This window comes from Macaca mulatta, chromosome 7 (assembly GCF_049350105.2).
Source record: "Macaca mulatta isolate MMU2019108-1 chromosome 7, T2T-MMU8v2.0, whole genome shotgun sequence".
Lineage (NCBI taxonomy): Eukaryota > Metazoa > Chordata > Mammalia > Primates > Cercopithecidae > Macaca > Macaca mulatta.
Window position 1 is genome coordinate 56,720,379 of NC_133412.1, and position 19,181 is coordinate 56,739,559.

The window sequence follows — 19,181 nt, forward strand, 5'->3', positions numbered from 1 at the left end:
TCCAGGAATGCCTTGATTATTAATTGGGGAGGTATAATATACATCACTCTTCAAATCTTTTTTAGATATGTTATCTTATTTCCTTCTTATGGCAGCCTGTGAAGAAGAAAAGGAAGCTATTGGCAGCACCTAGCAAGATTTAAAATGTGCATCCCCTTGACTCAGCAGTTTTACTTCTGAGAATCATTGCTATAGAAATCTTTGCATCAGTATGGAAAAAGAGATTTGTTAATTATAGCATTTTTCCCATTGTAGCATTATTAGAAATAACTAAAAACTGAAGAGTATAAATGCCAATCAGTGGTGAAATCTTAAATAAAGTCTGATGCACCTGCAATGAAGATCACTTTGCAGCTTATGAAGGAAGACTGGAGATAGTTGGACATCTACTGGTATATAATTTATACAGTTTTGTTTTGTTTTGTTTTGTTTTGAGATGGAATTTCGCTCTTGTTTTCCAGGCTGGAGTGCAGTGGCATGATCTCGGCTCACCGCAACTTCTGCCTCCCGGGTTCAAGCGATTCTCCTGCCTCAGCCTCCCAAGTAGCTGGGATTACAGGCATGCATCACCAGTCTGGCTAATTTTGTATTTTTAGTGGAGACAGGGTTTCTCCACATTGGTCACGCTGGTCTCGAACTCCCGACCTCAGGTGATCCCCTGCCTCAGCCTCCCAAAGTGCTGGGATTGAGTACAGGCATGAACCACCACACCTGGCTGGTATATAGTATTGAATGAAAAAAAACGAGTTGCAGAACTTAGAGGAAAACATGTTTCCATGTGTGAGTGAGCATGCATGTAATTTAAAATATCTACACATCAAAATTAACAATGGTTACCCTTGGAGGGAAGGGGAAGGAGAGTAGGAGAGGGAGAATTCTTACTCTTTTTTTTTTTTTTTTGAGATGGAGTCTTGCTCTGTCACCCAGGCTGGAGTGCAGTGGTGGGATCTCAACTCACTGCAAGCTCCGCCTCCCGGGTTCATGCCATTCTCCTGCCTCAGCCTCCCCAGTAGCTGGGACTACAGGCACCCGCCACCTCGCCCGGCTAATTTTTGTGTTTTTAGTAGAGATGGGGTTTCACCTTGTTAGCCAGGATAGTCTCGATCTCCTGACCTCATGATTCGCCCACCTCGGTCTCCCAAAGTGCTGGGATTACAGGCGTGAACCACCGCGCCCGGCCAGAATTCTTACTCTTTATGAGCTTCTGGATTTGAATTTTGACAGTGATCACACATTACTTTTGCAATTATAGCATTATTTTGAGAAAAACCAAAATAAATCTGGGTCTGAGGTCTACTTCTGCTGCTTATTAGCTACTGGTGTTACGACAGTGGTTTGCAAAAAGGGTCAGTTTTGCTCCCCGCTCACCAACATTTGGCAATGTCTGGAGACACGATTGGTTGTCACGTGGGGCGGTGATATGTCTAGTGGGTAGAAGCCAGGGATGCTGCTAAACATACAGGGCACAAGACAGCCCTCCAAAACAAATAATTGTCCAGCCCAAAATGTCAGTAGTGCCAAGTTGAGAAATCCTGTGTTAGACTGCAGTGGTGTTGGAATATGCAGATGATGCACTGTGCAGTGGCAGGGGCGCCATTCTCACCGTGGGGTGTAGTTTGCATAGCCATATAATTATAAGTATGATATAATAAGGTAAATAAATGTGCAAGTTTGTACCTCAGGAAGACAGCACCAGGTCTTTGTTTTCTGCTCTCCCTCCGGCATCTGGCACAGAGGTTGGCACAGTAAGCAGCTAGTTGACATTTGTTGAATTAATGAATGAATTGAACGAGATACCACATTAGGCTCTAGTGTGGCTAAGTTGTAGCAGATGCTAAATATTTAAGAATAATTTATGGCAAAAACTTAAAATTATAGTTAATGTCTGTTTTTATCTGCAGGTTAGCTAAAGACTGCTAATATCCACATTTGGCTGCTGACCATGTTGGTTGACTTTTTTTCCAAATCATTACCTTTTGATAAGAAAATCATGATTCTTCATGGAAAAATGCCAGAGCAAAGCACTATCAAATGTTCCTAGAATTTTTTTTTTTTTTTTTTTTTTGACAGAGTTTCACTCTGTCACCCAGGCTGGAGTGCAGTGTTACAATCTCGGCTCACTGCAACCTCCACCTCCCAGGTTCAAGCGATTCTTCTGCCTCAGCCTCCTGAGTAGCTGGGACTACAGGTGTGTGCCACCACGCCTGGCTAATTTTTTTGCTTGTGTTTTTAGTAGAGACAGGGTTTCACCATGTTGACCAGGATGGTCTCAAACTCCTAACCTCGTGATCCGCTCACCTCGGCCCCCAAAGTGCTGGGATTACAGGTGTTGAGCCACCGCGCGCGGCCTAGAATTGGTTTTTTAAATCCTCAGTGGGAGGCCAAGGCAGGCGGATCACCTGAGGTTGGGAGGTCGAGACCAGCCTGACCAACATGGAAAAACCCCGTCTCTACTAAAAATACAAAATTAGCCGAGTATGGTGACTCATGCCTGTAGTCCCAGCTACTCAGTATACTGAGGCAGGAGAATTGCTTGAACCTGGGAGGCGGAGATTGCGGTGAGCTGAGATTGCACCAATGCGCTCCAGACTGGCCAACAGGAGCGAAACGCCGTCGCAAAAAAAAAAAAAAAAAAAAAAAAAAAAAAAAAATCCTCAGGTATCTTTTTGGCTACATACTATATTTAGTGAAGAAGATTTTTTAAAAAACTTAAACTACTTAGACACTACCCAACATAGTAAGATAATGTACTTTATTTCATTTGATCCAGATGAGAGTGAAGCAGATAAGCAGAGGTTCTCCTTTGTATTAATGTTTTATAATGGAAAAATAAAAATGTTCACAAGAATGGTCCAGTGTAATGAATTAAAAAGTCATTGCCATACCCATTTAACAATTATTGACATATTGCTAACAGATATCCTTATTTTATATAGGCTAGAAAATTATGGGCCAGACGCGGTGGCTCACACTTGTAATCCTAGCACTTTGGGAGGCCGAGGCAGGTGAATTTGTTGAGCTCAGGAGTTCAAGACCAGCCTGAGCAACGTCTCTACAGAAAAATACAAAAACCTTAGCTGGGCATGGTGGTGGCAGGAGGATTGCTTGAGCCCAGGAGATCGAGGCTACAGTGAGCCAAGATCGTGCGCTGTACTCCAGCTTGGGTGACAGAGTGAGACCCTGTCTAAAAAAAAAAAAAAAAAAAAAAAAAAGGGAAAAGAATAAAAAATGTGGGTTATGGAGGTTAACAGCTAATTAATGGTGCCAAGTATTCAAATTAAGGTTTTCAGCTTTGCAGTTCTGTGTCCTTTCCTTTCCACCATACTAAAACTAAGAAGCAAGGTTACATTTCTTTGAAAATAAATGTGGTTTCACCAAACGATTTGACTGTGATTTTTTTTTTAAAATGTCATTCTCCCAGTTCCTCAAACTTTAGGCAATGAATGATAGAGTTAAAATTGAATTTGTAAAACCAAAATATAAATATATAAAAGTGTTAGTGATATTACTCTCTACACATTTATACCTTTGTTAGGTATTCAGCTTAGTTTTTCTCTTAGCAGCTGTACTTTTAACTACTTTAGAAGAATTATCCCATTACATTTTTTTTTTTTTTGTTCTTATCCTATTTTTCGTGTGCTTCACTGCTTGGTTTCCTTTGTTTTTCTGAGATATGTGGTTTATATGCTATTAGCAGGTTGTATTATAATTACTATTATTTGGTTTCAAGAATAGAGACTTGAGGAAAGCTTTATAGTGACCCATCATTGCACTGTGTTAAGAGTACCCAATGCCACAAGCACATTCTTCCTTTGTATTTTTGCAAAGTTCCATTGGCTAGGACTGTCTGGAGACAATCTTTGTTGGTCTGTCGGTTACCGTTACTTTAGCAATCATTTATGGAAGAATAAGAACGACCCTGTGCTGGCACTTATATCTACACTTTTAGCTAATCCTTACAATAACCTTATAAGGGAGGTACTTTTTTTATAGCTACGTTACAGATGAAGAAAAGTCATCTGCAAAGTTGAGTAACTTATTTGTCTTTTTGGTTATAGCCAATCCTATTAGGTGTGAAGTGCTGTTTCATTGTGGTATTGATTTGTGTTTTCCTGATGGCTAAAGGTGTTAAGCATCTTTTCATATACTTACTGGCCTTTCATTGGAGAAATGTCTAAGTTAATTTAGATTTCTTGCCCTTTTAGAAATTGGATTATTGAATCTTTTTATTATTGATTTTTATAATAGTTCTTTATATATTTTAGATACAAGTCCCCTATCAGATATATGATTTGCGGATATTTTCTCTGGGTTGTATATCCTTTTGATGTAACGGATCTTTTTAAATCAAGTTTTTTGTTTTGTTTTTTTGTTGTTGTTGTTTTTGAGATAGGGTCTCTCTCTGTCTCACTGGCTGGAGTGCAGTGGCACAATCTTGACTCACTGCAACCTCTGCCTCCCGGGTTCAATAGATCCTCATACCTCAGCCTCCCTAGTAGCCGGGACCACAGGTGCGCACTACACGCCCAGCTCATTTTTGTGTTTTTAGTAGAGACAGGGTTTCGCCATGTTGGCCGGGCTGGTCTCGAACTCCTGGCCTCAAGTGATCCATTTTCCTCGGCCTCCCAAAGTGCTGGGATTACATGCGTGAGTCACTGCGCCTGGCCCAAGTCAACTTTTTTTTTTTTTTTTTTGAGATGGAGTCTCGCTGTGTCATCCAGGCTGGAGTGTGGTGGCGCAATCTTGGCTCACTGCAAGCTCCGCCTCCCAGGTTCAAGCGATTCTCCTGCCTCAGCCTCCTGAGTAACTGGGACTACAGGCGCCCACCACCAGCCCGGCTAATTTTTTTGTGTTTTTAGTAGAGACGGGGTTTCACCGTGTTAGCCAGGATGGTCTGGATCTCCTGATCTCGTGATCCGCCCGCCTCGGCCTCCCAAAGTGCTAGGATTACAGGTGTGAGCCACCGCGCCCGCCCCTAGTCAACAATTTTTAAGACAAGAAAGGGGAAGAAAACTAAAATGTAATAATGTAATAAGGCCGGGCGTGGTGAATCTTATAGCACTTTGGGAGATTAAGGCAGGAGGATCGCTTGAACCCGAGAGTTCAAGACCAGCCTAACCTGAGCTACAAAAAGAGACCCTGTCTCTACAAAAAATAAAGAAATTAGCTGGGTGTGGTGGAACATGCCTGTAGTTCCAGCTGTGTGGGAGCTTGAGATAGGAGGGAGGCTGAGGTGGGACGATTGCTTGAGTCCAGGAGTTCCAGGCTGCAGTGAGCCATGATGGCGCCACTGCACTCCAGTCTGGGTGACAGGGCGAGACCCAGTCTCAAAAAAAAAAAAAAAAAAAAAAAAGCCATTACTGTCATCAGCGTATATGTAGTGCTATAGCGATGCCAGAAAAATGTTCATTTTGAATAGGATGAGCAAATGTTAACTATTTAAAACAACTTCTAAAAAGAACTTTTCCATTTAATTCAGTTTATTTAGAATTTAGCTCACATATAGTGTCAGTCTTTCCTACTGGACTGTAAATGTCGATGTTGTCTGTTTTGTTTACCAGTATGTTCCCAGTGCCTGTCTGATAAATGTTTGTTAAATTAATGAATAAGTAAACATCAAAGTGGGCTAGAGCTATTGGGGGTGTGGCATTCATTAAGTTTATCTAGAAAGTTGTCACAAGATGGAAGGTGTTATTGTGACAAGAGCATGAAGCCAAGGGTGCCCCTCAGAGCTCTGCAGTTAATGAGCTCTGTAGCAGCAACCCTTCTGGTCATACATATATCCTGATTTGTAAAATGAGGGGATGCATTGGATTGTCTCCTTTTTAACATGCTGAGGTTTGTGAACAGTGTAAACTTCAAACATTTAGAGCCAGATAAAAAAGCATGACCACTAAGAATTTAAGTGCACTATCAAAGTTTTATGCTAAAATACCTTTGACATTTGCACCAGACACTGCTATAAAGTGTCATAAGAAAATGGTATTTCTAGTATGGGATGTATTGTGAAGATATTCACAAAGCAGTATCTTGAAGATTCTCATTAGGTAGAATGTTGAGATTAATTTAGTATTTTATTTATACCCTGGCTACTTTCTTTCAAACAAGATTTGAGATAGCAATTCAAGCTAGTTTTTTTCCCCACTCAGGCAAAAGTTCCTTAGATGCTATTGAAAGACATTTTAGGCTGGGTGCAGTGGCTCACACCTGTAATCCCAGCACTTTGGGAGGCAGAGGCAGGCAGATCGCTTGAGCTCAGGAGTTTAAGACCAGTCTGGGCAACATGGTGAAACCCATCTCTACCAAAAATATGAAAAATTAGCCAGTTGTGGTGCATGCCTGTGGTCGCAGTTACTCAGGAGGCTGAGGTGGAAGGATCGCTTGAGCCCAGGAGGTCGAGGGCTGCAGTGAGCCAAGATGGCACCATTGCACTCTAGCCTGAGTGACAGAGACCCTGTCTCCTAAAAAAAGAAAAAAAAAAAAGATTTTATTTATTAATACTTTTATCTTTTAACCCTTAAATTTTTGGTATTTCAGGAACTATAATTAGGATTAGAAGAGGAGAAATGGTTCAATAATGCTATTTTAACTTGAAGCTCTAAAATTAATGGCTTTTAAACAATAAGAATGACTCTAGTGTATAATTTTCTAAATGAGTCTAAATATCTTCAATGCTGTGCATTTCAGCATAAGGAGATTTACAGGTGTCACCACACAAACTCCATAGTATTTGAAGATTAAACTAAGTATCTTAAACTAGTTACTGCCCGGCGCAGTGGCTCACGCCTGTAATCCCAGCACTTTGGGAGGCTGAGGCGGGTGGAACACCTAAGGTCAGGAGTTCAAGACCAGCCTGACCAGTATGGTGAAACCCATCTCTACTAAAAATACAAAAATTAGCCAGGCATGGTGGAGTGCACCTGTGGTCCCCGCTACTCGGGAGGCTGAGACAGAGAATCACTTGAACCCGGGAGGTGGAGGTTGCAGTGAGCCGAGATCACACCACTGCACTCCAGCCTGGGCAACAGAGCGAGATTCCATCTCAAGATAAATACATAAAAAATAAAATAAATATTTTTAAAAAATTAAACTAGTTATTCAAGGAAGCAGGACACAAACTCTTGAGGAGTAGGTTATTTATGAAGAACTAGACAGCAAAGGAGAACTGGGAAATAGGTTTCCTTGAGCTAGAGTACCCGGGTATTCGTTCATATCTCTGCGTGGAAAACATGGTCTGTCATCATAAAGAGAAGATTTTGTGAAAGTGTTAATTTCTCTGCAACCATTTCTTTTAGGTTGGAGAAGAACCATCACTAGCTACTGTAATCCTTGTGCGTATATTTGCTGATTAATAAGCCAGTGACATTTTTGTTTCAAGTAAAAGTGTTTTTTTTCATAATATCATTAGTCTTAAGTAAATGTCATGCTTGCATTTTATACATTTCACATTTCCTTAAGTGATCCCAGGCCAGACAACACTGAAAACTCATTTCTTCAGAGAGGCTTATTCGAGCTCTGTAGGAGTATAAACATAACTGTGATCCCCAAATCTAACCAGTCTTTGGCCATGGTATCCAAAACATTTTATATTTTGACTTTTTTTTTTTTTTAAACAACTTAGGTCCTAAAATATATTTTTTTGGAAGAAAAAAGTTTATTTTAGTATATTTAATGGCACATGTTTCCTGATTTTTGAACAGGAATTCCTCCTCTTCATTTTACATTGGGCCTTGTGAATTATTTAGCCAACCATGTTCACATTCACACACAAGCATACATACGTACATACATTTATTTATTTGTTTTTTGAGACAGAGTCTCGCTCTGTTGGCCACGCAGAGTGCAGTGGCATACTGTAGGCTCACTGCAACCTCTGTCTCCCGGACTCAACCTATTCTCCTGCCTCAGCCTCCCGAGTAGCTGAGATTACAGGCGTGTGCTGCCATGCCTGACTAATTTTTGTGTTTTTAGTAGAGACAGAGTTTCACCATGTTGGCCAGATTGGTCTCAAACTCCTTACCTCAGGTAATCTGTCTGCCTCGGCTTCCCAAAGTGCTGGGATTACAGACATGAGCCACCGCCTATTTATTTTCTTACTGATCTTGAAATAAACCTTTCTTGACTCTTTATCCTCAGTATCCCTATATCAGCGTAACTTTTGAAAGAGGTCATTCCTGTGTTTGCACTCTGTCTTAAACATACTCCAAGTCATCTCTCTTCTCTTCCCGTAGATGGCGTTTGTTAGATTCACCGTCTACCTCACTGTTGCTAATCCAGCACTCAGTTCTCAGCTGCCTCTCCATGGCTCATGAGTAGCATCAACAGATTGGGAGGCTCAACCCTTCTTGCTACATTTTCTTCATTTAGCTTCTAGGACAGCATGCTGTCTGCTATCTTTGAGTTCTTCCTTCCTTATTCCCTAAAAAACAGTTTTATACAAATGTTTTATACAAATATAACAATATATTATACAAATATAGTAGCAAAGTATGTCAAAGCTAAATAAGTCACTCAATATTTATATATTTCATATTAAGATTATGCCAATAAGGTCAGGCACAGTGGCTCACATCTGTGATCCCAGCACTGTGGGAGGCTGAGGTGGGCAGATCACCGAAGGTCGGGAGTTCAAGACCAGCCTGGCCAACATGGTGGAACCTCGTCTCTACTGAAAATACAAAAGTTAGCCCGGCATGGTGTTGGATACCTGTAGTCCCAGCAACTCGGGAGGCTAAGCTGGGAGAATTGCCTGAATCCCAGTGGCAGAGGTGGTGATGAGCCAAGATTGCACCACTGCACTCCAGCCTGGGAGACCAGGTGGGACGCTGTCTCAAAAAAAAAGGTTATGCAAATTAAAGCAATTTTAACATTTATAATTGATAAATGAACTTTGCTTTAATGTATCTGTTTTCTAGGTTTAGAATTTCAAGATAACTCCTGCCGCCCTGGCAATTTAAAAGCTTTTATTATTTAGATTTGAAATTATTCTGTATTGAGTACTGAATGTTTCTTAAGAAACTCAGCATATTCCATAGTCAGTATAATTTAAGACATATCTGAGCCAGAGAGTCCCTTATTCGATCAGAAATACTTATATTAATACTTCATTTTAAAAGCTGCATTAATAATAGCCTAAGTTGTAGTTTGGTTCATTATTAATAATGCTGAACTTTTTTTTCCTATTTTTTTTTTTTTTGGAGACAGTCTCTCTCTGTGGCCCAGGTTGGAGTGCAGTGGCCCGATCTTGGCTCATGGCAACCTTTGCCTCCTGGGTTTGAACTTTTGTTTGAAAGTATAGGGATCTGGTGGGAGAGAAGCCAGTACATTAACTTTTAGAAATTTGTTATACAGGATTATCTGAACCTTCTTCTATTGCAAAACATGAAGATAGTTTGCTTAAGGATTTATTTCAAGACTACGAAAGATGGGTTCGTCCTGTGGAACACCTGAATGACAAAATAAAAATAAAGTTTGGACTTGCAATATCTCAATTGGTGGATGTGGTAGGTGTGCGTATCCTTCTATACTCAATTTCTCACAGATTTAGTGAGAGCCTGATGTGTGGCCAGGCACTGTGCTAGGCACCAAGGATTACAAAGGTGATTGAGGCAGTCCTTTGCCTGAAGGAACTCACCAAGGAAAAGTAATGATTGTGTCACATACCTGATAACACACTGTGTTTATATATTTTATAGTTTAGAAACTGTTTATCTCAATTTGGTAATTATAAGTCTATCTTTAACAAATTCAAAGATCTAAAACATTGTATATTCCTTAAATGTGTTAAAAATAGGTTCAAAAAGTTTAAGAGTAACTTGTTAGCTTGAAAGTAGGGAAAAGAAAAAAAATTTTTTACGTTTAAGAGAAAAAGTCCAAAAATAGAGTGGTAGATTCTTAGGACCTAAAAGTATCACAAGAGATCATTATCTTGGGCTCACACTTAAAACATTTCAGAAATTTTTCCATGTGACATTCATCAGTAGAATAAGTTCCCTTGATAAATTGTTCTTATTGCCAAGGGATTCTATCTATTTAAACTAAAACATTCGTGCTAATTTTTAAACTAGTTTCTTCTTGTTCTGAACGTGTAAATCAATAATTATTTCCCTGTTGTGTTCCCAGAATAACCAAGTATATGTATACATATATATATGTATGTTTTAAATAACATTTATAGATGTGCTTTGTGTTCTGATTACAGAAGCAATGGATGATTTTTGTAGAGAATTTGGAAAGGGCAAAAAATTACAAATGAGAAGTTAAAAATTGACTGTAATCGTACTACCCGGAGATGACTAATATTAATAATTAGTTGTGTTTCTTGCCAGACTTTCTTTGTGTGTATGTTACAAAATTGTAATAATATTTTAGAAATAATTTGATTACTGCTTTTTCTCTACTATGACATAATGAACATTTTCCTATGTCATTACATGCTCTTCAAATGTAATTTTTAATGGTTATATATTTCATCTATAATTTATTTAAGCATTCTCCCATTTTGAACAGAAACTTGTTTCCAATTTTTCTTATTATAATTAACAACGATGAATATATTTGTATACAAATGCCTGAACATCTCCTTTCCTTAAGAAAGGCAGTTAGTGAACCAAAGGATATACCTTTTTCAAAGTCTATATCTATGTCATCTAACTGCTTCCAGAAAGGTTAATGAATATATATGGACTGTGCACTCAACCTTTGGCTAGTCAATATGGGGAGATTTTAAATGAAAATAGGAAAGTGGAAAAGTAAGGTGGTGGCCAGGCACGGTGGCTCACGCCTGTAATCCCAGCACTTTTAGAAGCCAAGGCGGGTGGATCACTTGAGGTTGGGAGTTTGAGACCAGCCTGGCCAATATAACAAAACCAGATTTCTACCAAAAATACAAAAATTAGCTGGGCGGTGGTCTGTGCCTGTAATCCCAGCTATTCAGGAGGCCAAGACAGGAGAATCGTTTAAACCCTGGGAGGCAGAGGTTGCAGTGAGCTGAGATTGTGCCACTGCACTCCAACCTGGGCAACAGAGCACGACTCTGTCTCAAAAAAAAACAAAAAACAAAAAACAAAAAAACCCCAGGAAAATAAAAGTAAGGTGGGTGGGGCTTGCTCTCAAAGATCTTTCTGGTTGAGGTCATTGGCACACAACTGGTGTAGAAAACTGTAGCACTAACTCATGATACCAGAAAGAGCTGGGAATTCAGATCTTGATGAATGACCTTATCAAAGAAGGTAGGGTAGATGAGGTGGCACCTGAGCTGGCTTTGTAGGAAGTGTAGGGTTTGACATGGCAGAGAGGAAAAGTATTTAAGTACAAAGGAACAATATAATCGTAGGTATGATAACTGAGCCTTGCTGTACAGCTGTTTAGATCAAAAGATGAATGTTGGGAGCCCTGGCATACAGGAGTGGTCTGACTGGATGGTGGAGAAGATGAGGAGGATCCCTGCATGCCACTTTGTCTTTGCTCCTGCCATGTTTACTTCTTGGGAGAGCTTTCCAACAGGCACTAGCCATTTATTATTCAAGACCAAATTCATTTGTCAGACCCTTTGTGAAATCTTTCCAGACTGCATAAGACGGCCTCTCCTGTGTTCAAACTTTTTTTTTTGCACTTTAATATGGTGCCCATTACACTCACTGGTACTCATGTGCTCTGGCATTTCATCTTCAAAACTGGGTGAGCTTTATTCCTTGTATCTGTCCTAGAGCCTAGTACCGTATCTGGTACATAGTAAATGCTGAATGAGTGAGAGACCTGATAGGCAACAGACATGATCAAAGCAGTACTTTCAGAAGATCAGTAAAACAGTAATGTACATGATTTTGAGGAGTGAAAGAGAGACTAGAAGATGAGAGGCAAGTTAGAAGACCACACAGAAGGAGCAGGACTTGACCACTGAATATGGAGGGAGGCATCACATTTTGAAGCCTAGGTGATTAGAGTGGAAGAGTAACACATTTGAAAAATACTGTTGGCCAGGCGTGGTGGCTCACGCCTGTAATCCCAGCACTTTGGGAGGCTGAGGTGGGCAGATCACGAGGTCAGGAGATCGAGACCATCCTGGCTAACATGGTGAAACCCTGTCTCTACCAAAAAATACAAAAAAATTAGCCAGGCAGGGTGGCAGGTGCCTGTAGTCCCAGCTACTCGGGAGGCTGAGGCAGGAGAATGGCGTGAACCCGGGAGGTGGAGCTTGCAGTGAGCTGAGATCATGCCACTGCACTCTAGCCTGGGTGACAGAGTGAGACTCCATCTCAAAAAAAAAAAAAAAAAAAAAAAGAAAAAGAATCTTCATTGTTATGGGAGTAGGGCAGAGAAGATGATGAGTTTGATTGTGGTTTGAGGTGTTAATTCCAAAGAAAATGTTCACTAGCTTTTTGGAAGTCAAGACTGGCTCTGAGATGACAGATGAGAACAAGGATGTCCATCTGGAATTGCTGGCTTGGAGGTGACTGTTGAAAACTTTGATGAGTTTTTTTGTTTTTGTTTTTGCCCTTGCCTCTCACCTCCCACTTTGATGAGTTTTTAGAGTTAGTGGGAAGAGCAGGAACCTGATCCTTGAGGAACATTTGTAGAAAGTGGTAGAAGGAAGGGCTAATCAAGCAGAGAAGTTGGAGAAGGGTTGCTTCTTGAGAGAAGAGCCCAGAAAATGAAATGTCAGTGACTACGAACATGGAAGAGGACTGGAGTCAGGGGAGATGAAGGGTGAGGGCCCTGGAGATGGAGAATGGAAAATTCACTGAATTGTGTCTGAGCTATTTTAGGTTCCTTTTATCGCTAAGCTCCCTGGAATCATATTTGGTGGATTCCTACCTTATTTCCCACATATTCTGTCTTTTTTTTTTTTAATCTCATTTTTGGCTTGTTTTGATTTTAAAGATACAATCTTTTTATAAATATGATTACCCCTGAAACTCTTCTGCTATGCTTACACTTGTAGTTAACATTTTTCCATTTATTAGTGGTTTCCTCCTGGGGATCATCCTACATTTGTCTGTCCGCATTTTAACACCTCTGAAATCATGATGTGTCTTATAATTCATGGCAGCTTGAAATTCATTGATAGCTTTTTTTTCTCCTCTTAGTGCTAAGCACATAAAATAATACTGTGCTTATATCTTAGACTGCATCTTAAATTTGAGGAAATATAGTAGTTGAGATGATTAATGTTAAATGCAAAAATGCCAAAGGTATCTTTTAGTGTAGTTTATCTGAAATAGAGAGTATGTTGAAAGGAATAATGGGAAATTAGGCTGGAAGAAAGATCCTAGCTTTCTAGAGAACCAGACTGATGAATGAAATGTGGGTACTATGTGCAGAAGAGTGTTTATATAACAATGTGAAATTTATTGTTTAAAGAATTATTGTTTCTGTAATTGAAATCAACCTTATTTAAATTTTTGCTTTTTAAAGGATGAGAAAAATCAGTTAATGACAACGAACGTCTGGTTGAAACAGGTATGTATAAAATTCAAACAGGCACCCAATTAGTGACTGAGACACCTGTTTTTATTATATGTCTTGTAGCAGAAATACAAGAGGATATATATTTGTGAATATGAATGAATACGTGAATATATGGCCTTGGTGGATTGGCAGGATACAGAAAGATGAGGGTAGATGGAGTTCTTGTATTTATTCAGCTAGTATTTTTGGAGTGCCTATTATGTGCCAGACAGTGTTATGTGGAAACAGCAGTGAACAAAACAGACAAAAAACCCTGTGGTATTAGTCTGTCTTCACCCTGCTATAAGGACATACCCAAGGCTGGGTAATTTATAAAGGGAAGAGGTTTAATGGATTCATAGTTCAGCGTGGCTGGGGAGGCTTCACAATGATGGTGGAAGGCAAAGGAGGAGCAAAGGCATGTCTTACATGGCAGCCGGCAAGAGAGCGTGTGCAGGGGAACTGCCCTTTATAAAACCATCAGATCTCATGAGACTTATTCACTATCACAAGAACAGCACAGGAAAAACCGTCTCCCTTGATTCAGTTACCTTTCACTGGGTCCCTCCTACAACATGTGGGGATTATGGGAGCTACAATTCAAGATGAGATTTGGGTGGGGACACAGCCAAACTACATCACCTGCCCTCATGGAACTTCATTCTAGTGGGGGAAAAATAACAAGTAAGTTGTATAGTACCTTAGAAACTGATAAGCTTGGGGAAAAACACACTGGAAAAGAAGATAGGGAATATTGGGGGGGGGTGTACTTATAAAAATGGTGGTCAGAGAAAATAGCATTGAGAAGACAATGTCTGAACAAAGTCTTGGCGGAGAGGAACCAAGCCATGTGTATATCCGGGGAGGAGTGTTCCAGGCAGCAGGACCTGCAAGTGCAAAGGTTTCTGAGGCTGGTGTGTGCCTAGTGTGTTTAAGCAGTTGCAAAGAGGCTGGTGTGGCTAGTGGTGAGAGAACCATTGGGGAGAGGGGGTGTAGGAGATGGGGTCAGATAAGCAAGAAGAGGCTGGTGGAGTAGCAACTGCTTGTAGGCCACTGCAAGGATTCTGACTCTCTGAGGTGGAAATGGGCAAGAATGAAATGAATTTTTTTTTTTTTTGTAAATAGTCCCTTTTATATAAAGGACTTTTGTTTTTTTCTGGGCCACCATGCATATATCCTAACTGCTGTTGAATGCTTCCTTTTGTTTTCCTTTATCCCTAATTTTTATACCTACTATTTGTTTCCTAACCCCAAACTCCTGAAAGGCATATATGCTTTTCTCAGGCTGCAGCTCCTAACTTGATCACAGAATTGTAACTGCATGGAGGGTAGGGCAAGGTGTTGAAATATGCAGAATGTGCAATAAATCCAACTCCCTTTTGCATGGACCAGAACAGCCAAATTGGGTGACAATACATCTGGAAAAAAGAATGTTTCCCTTGAACCTGGGTATTAAGTGCGTGTGGCTTCAAGTACTGGATGTAGTCATTCAGTTGATGGGAGAAGAGCTGCTGAGCAGAGCCATGAACACATCTAGCTCTGGTTCTCACCTGTGTCTCACAGGGACCATGGTGAGAACCACCACACAAGGGGACAGGGTTACTGGTGCCCATAATAAGGGAGGTGTTCTCTATTCGGGGTAGAGGTGATCTCATGTCTAAAATTTCTGGTGTGACGAAAAAGTATAGTATTCACTGTTTTTGACTATTAGTTTTATTGAAATTGAGGCAGATTTCTTTGTTTTAAAGGAATGGATAGATGTAAAATTAAGATGGAACCCTGATGACTATGGTGGAATAAAAGTTATACGTGTTCCTTCAGACTCTGTCTGGACACCAGATATCGTTTTGTTTGATAAGTAAGTTGTATTCTAAGTATAGTTTCATATTTCCAAAAGAAAACATTTGTGTTTCTATTAGGCACTAATAATTTTTCTCCCTTTTGAAAATTGTTTAGGTATAAAAATCAAATGACGTGACTGTATGTATTGGGTGTGATTACATATTTTATAGATGAGGAAACAGAGGCTTAGGGTGGTGGTTCACAGAGCTATCACGTGGCAGGGTAGAGGGGTCACACCAGGGGGACTGATACTTCCATTTACCCTTTGATTTACTAGACTATATATTTGGCGGACTTCCAGATTTTTAAAATATGTTTTTTACATCGTTGAGGTCATATTTTATGTTGAATTGTGCATCCTTCTAATTGCGTTTAAATACTGTATTGTCATTTTCCCACAATGAAGAATGCTGGGTTAATTATTAATTCATCTTTAGAGGCATCCTACCTAGGTGTGTTTTGAGGATTTTTTTTTTTTTTTTTTTAACTTAGGGGAGAGGATAATTCTGGCTACCAGTTTTATTTTTTTCTAAGACCACTCCTGGGCAAATCTGGGAATTTGTGCTTATATTAAAGCACTTTATCTAATTTGAAAGAAGGCCATTTGGCATGAGGACAGGGCAACTGCTATGCAAAAATATCTTTAATCTTTTGACACCTTTTACCTCCATGCTTCTTAAGAAGTGAACAAAGCTTGTAAGGACACATGATGCAGCTTCCTGGAGCATCATTTTATTTTCAGTAATTGGAAACATTTTTATATTAAACATGGATATATTACAGAACAGTGTGCAAAAGCCACATTAATTTGAAGACAAAGAGCAACATTTTAAAGAAATCTTACGTTGGTGGTGTGCTTTCCTGCTAGGCTTTTCTAGTATATGAATTCACTTGGTGGGAGAGCTTGAGAGGCACAGCCGCTTTTCAGGGTCATGCCCAGCTTGGTGTTGATGGTCTTTCCCCATCAAGTAAAAAATGGCCAGTATTTGTGATGAAGGAAGAAGAGCACTGTGCAGGGAGTCTAGGAATGTGGATTCAGGTTCTGGCTGTATGCGTGCCCATTGTGTAAACAGTCTGAGTCTGTTTTGTGTGTAAGGTGAGGTCTTTTCAATCATTAGAATCTCAGGCTTCTGTGAAATAGAGATTTGTCAGTTCTGGAGTAGATGCAGAAGAAGGGGTTCAGTTCTCATAGAGTTAGATATTTAAGGAATATATTCCTGGAACAAGAGTATCTGTGTAGCAGATATTCTGTGTAGCAGGTATATCTTATCTGAAGTATAGTAATTTAAAAATTATTTCATGCAATCAGTGATAGGCCTGCATTTATATTAGGCTTATATTAATACAATTCATGTGCATTGTTTAATTTCTGCATTGTTATTGTCTATGTGTGTATTTTAGTGCAGATGGACGTTTTGAAGGGACCAGTACGAAAACAGTCGTCAGGTACAATGGCACTGTCACCTGGACTCCACCAGCAAACTACAAAAGTTCCTGTACCATAGATGTCACGTTTTTCCCATTTGACCTGCAGAACTGTTCCATGAAATTTGGTTCTTGGACTTACGATGGATCACAGGTTGATATAATTCTAGAGGACCAAGATGTAGACAAGAGAGATTTTTTTGATAATGGAGAATGGGAAATTGTGAGTGCAACGGGGAGCAAAGGAAACAGAACCGACAGCTGTTGCTGGTATCCATATGTCACTTACTCATTTGTAATCAAGCGCCTGCCTCTCTTTTATACCTTGTTCCTTATAATACCCTGTATTGGGCTATCATTTTTAACTGTACTTGTCTTCTATCTTCCTTCAAATGAAGGTGAAAAGATTTGTCTCTGCACTTCAGTACTTGTGTCTTTGACTGTCTTCCTTCTGGTTATTGAAGAGATCATACCCTCGTCTTCAAAAGTCATACCTCTGATTGGAGAGTATCTGGTATTTACTATGATTTTTGTGACACTGTCAATTATGGTAACCGTCTTCGCTATCAACATTCATCATCGTTCTTCCTCAACACATAATGCCATGGCGCCTTGGGTCCGCAAGATATTTCTTCACAAGCTTCCCAAACTGCTTTGCATGAGAAGTCATGTAGATAGGTACTTCACTCAGAAGGAGGAAACTGAGAGTGGTAGTGGACCAGAATCTTCTAGAAACACATTGGAAACTGCGCTCGATTCTATTCGCTACATTACAAGACACATCATGAAGGAAAATGATGTCCGTGAGGTCTGTGATGTGTATTTAAAAAAGCAGATCTGCTTCCATTCTAAGTTCAGAAGTTACTTTCATTAATTTTGGCAGAGTAAACAGCATGACCCTTAAGTAAGACTAAGCATAGATTGAGGGCCAGAATGGTTGACATAATTTTCTATAAAAGATCTTTACTAAGGCTTGTTTCAGTTAAAACACCTGCAAAATGGGGCATCTACACAAATCGCACTTCTCCACTTCCGCCATCAGCATCTTGGATAACTCGAAAGAAAATTTAGTGTTATATATTCTAAGGAATAATAATCCTGCCATATTTCTTGGCTCTGACATGATGAATTTTTTTAATTTCTTGGGGTGAGGGCAGAGGGTGAACTGTTTTAATTTTGTCTTTAGTAACTTTTCTAAATTGTGACAATCTGAAGGCAGAACTCGATTATAACAGTTAATGGAGTTATCAAAAGTTATTTTAGGCTGGGCGCAGCGTCTTCACGCCTGTAATCCCAGCACTTTGGGAAGCTGAGGCGGGTGGATTATTTGAGGTCAGGAGTTCGAGATCAGCCTGGCCAACATGGTGAAACCCCGTCTCTACTAAAAATACAAAAATTAGCCGGGTATGGTGGCACATGCCTGTAGTCCCAGCTACTCAGGAGGCTGAGGCAGGAGAATCGCTTGAACCTGGGAGGCGGAGGTTGCAGTGAGCCGAGATCACACCATTGCACTCCAGCCTGGGCAACAGAGCAAGACTCCATCTCAAAAAAAAAAAAAAAAAGTTATTATAAAGAATGAGCCTAATGTGGAATTTATAAATATAGCCAATATATTTTTCTAAAACAAATCTTTTTGTTCATTTATAAGAGAATGTTAGGGAAATTAAGAGAAGTAAGGTGTTCTTTTATGTTGTTATATATCAGAGGATTCATTGAAACTTAGTGTTTACTGTGCTTAATTTGCCTAAAATCAAAAATTTGCTTAAAACTTTTTTTATAGAAAAATTGCTCTGTCTCCTTAAGGTTAATATTTAAAATTCAAGAATTGAACATGAATACATTTTAATTTTATTAATGTGATCACATTGGCCTGCATTTTCTTTCAAAATGTGTAAGATTTCAGTTTTGTCACCGTTATTTCTTCTATTGTGTATTATTTTAAATCTATGACTATAGTAATATTTTCATAATTGAATGCACGTTAAAATTATGTGAATTATAATTTGTAGAGCTATTTTAAATGGAAAATCTTCCATCAGGTATGAGGAGACAGAATAAATCTGGCAAAATAATAGCCTTTACCCCAAAAGGGACATTTGATGTATATTTTTTTAAAACATTTTTTCATATTTGAATGATTTAATTTTAATAAGACTTTCCTTCCTTATTTATTAATTTCAATAGGTTTTTGGGGAGCATGTGTTTGGTCACATGCATAAGTTCTTTCATGCTGATTTCTGAGACTTTGGGCAACCAACATAAAAACTTTTTAATGCTTGTGGGTTTGTAAAGTATCTGTTTGGTGGTAGCATAATTAAATTAGTTTGTAAGGTTTGGAGCTATCAATGGAGTTTTCAAAAGTACATTATATTTATTAGATAATGGTTTAGACTGAGATGGAATTTAATAAATGTCTGCAAAGTATTGTGCAAAAGGGCCATGGCTCATACTACTAGGATCGGGGA

The 19,181-nt window shown here is 39.4% G+C and overlaps 1 protein-coding gene across 4 annotated transcripts in view; it reads left to right on the top strand.

Moving 5' to 3' along the window:
* The window catches only part of CHRNA5 (cholinergic receptor nicotinic alpha 5 subunit), a 28,543-nt gene that overhangs the window by 6,825 nt on the left and 2,537 nt on the right, over positions 1 to 19,181 (top strand). The window contains exons 2-5 of one of the 4 annotated variants that reach the window (XM_015142833.3): positions 9,352 to 9,503; positions 13,417 to 13,461; positions 15,198 to 15,307; positions 16,693 to 17,524. In XM_015142833.3, the coding sequence (XP_014998319.2) occupies positions 9,352 to 9,503; positions 13,417 to 13,461; positions 15,198 to 15,307; positions 16,693 to 17,524 (1,139 nt within the window). The remainder of the gene's footprint in view (positions 1 to 9,351; positions 9,504 to 13,416; positions 13,462 to 15,197; positions 15,308 to 16,692; positions 17,525 to 19,181) is intronic. The other 3 variants (XM_077940068.1, XM_077940066.1, XM_077940067.1) reach the window with 3 other exon arrangements.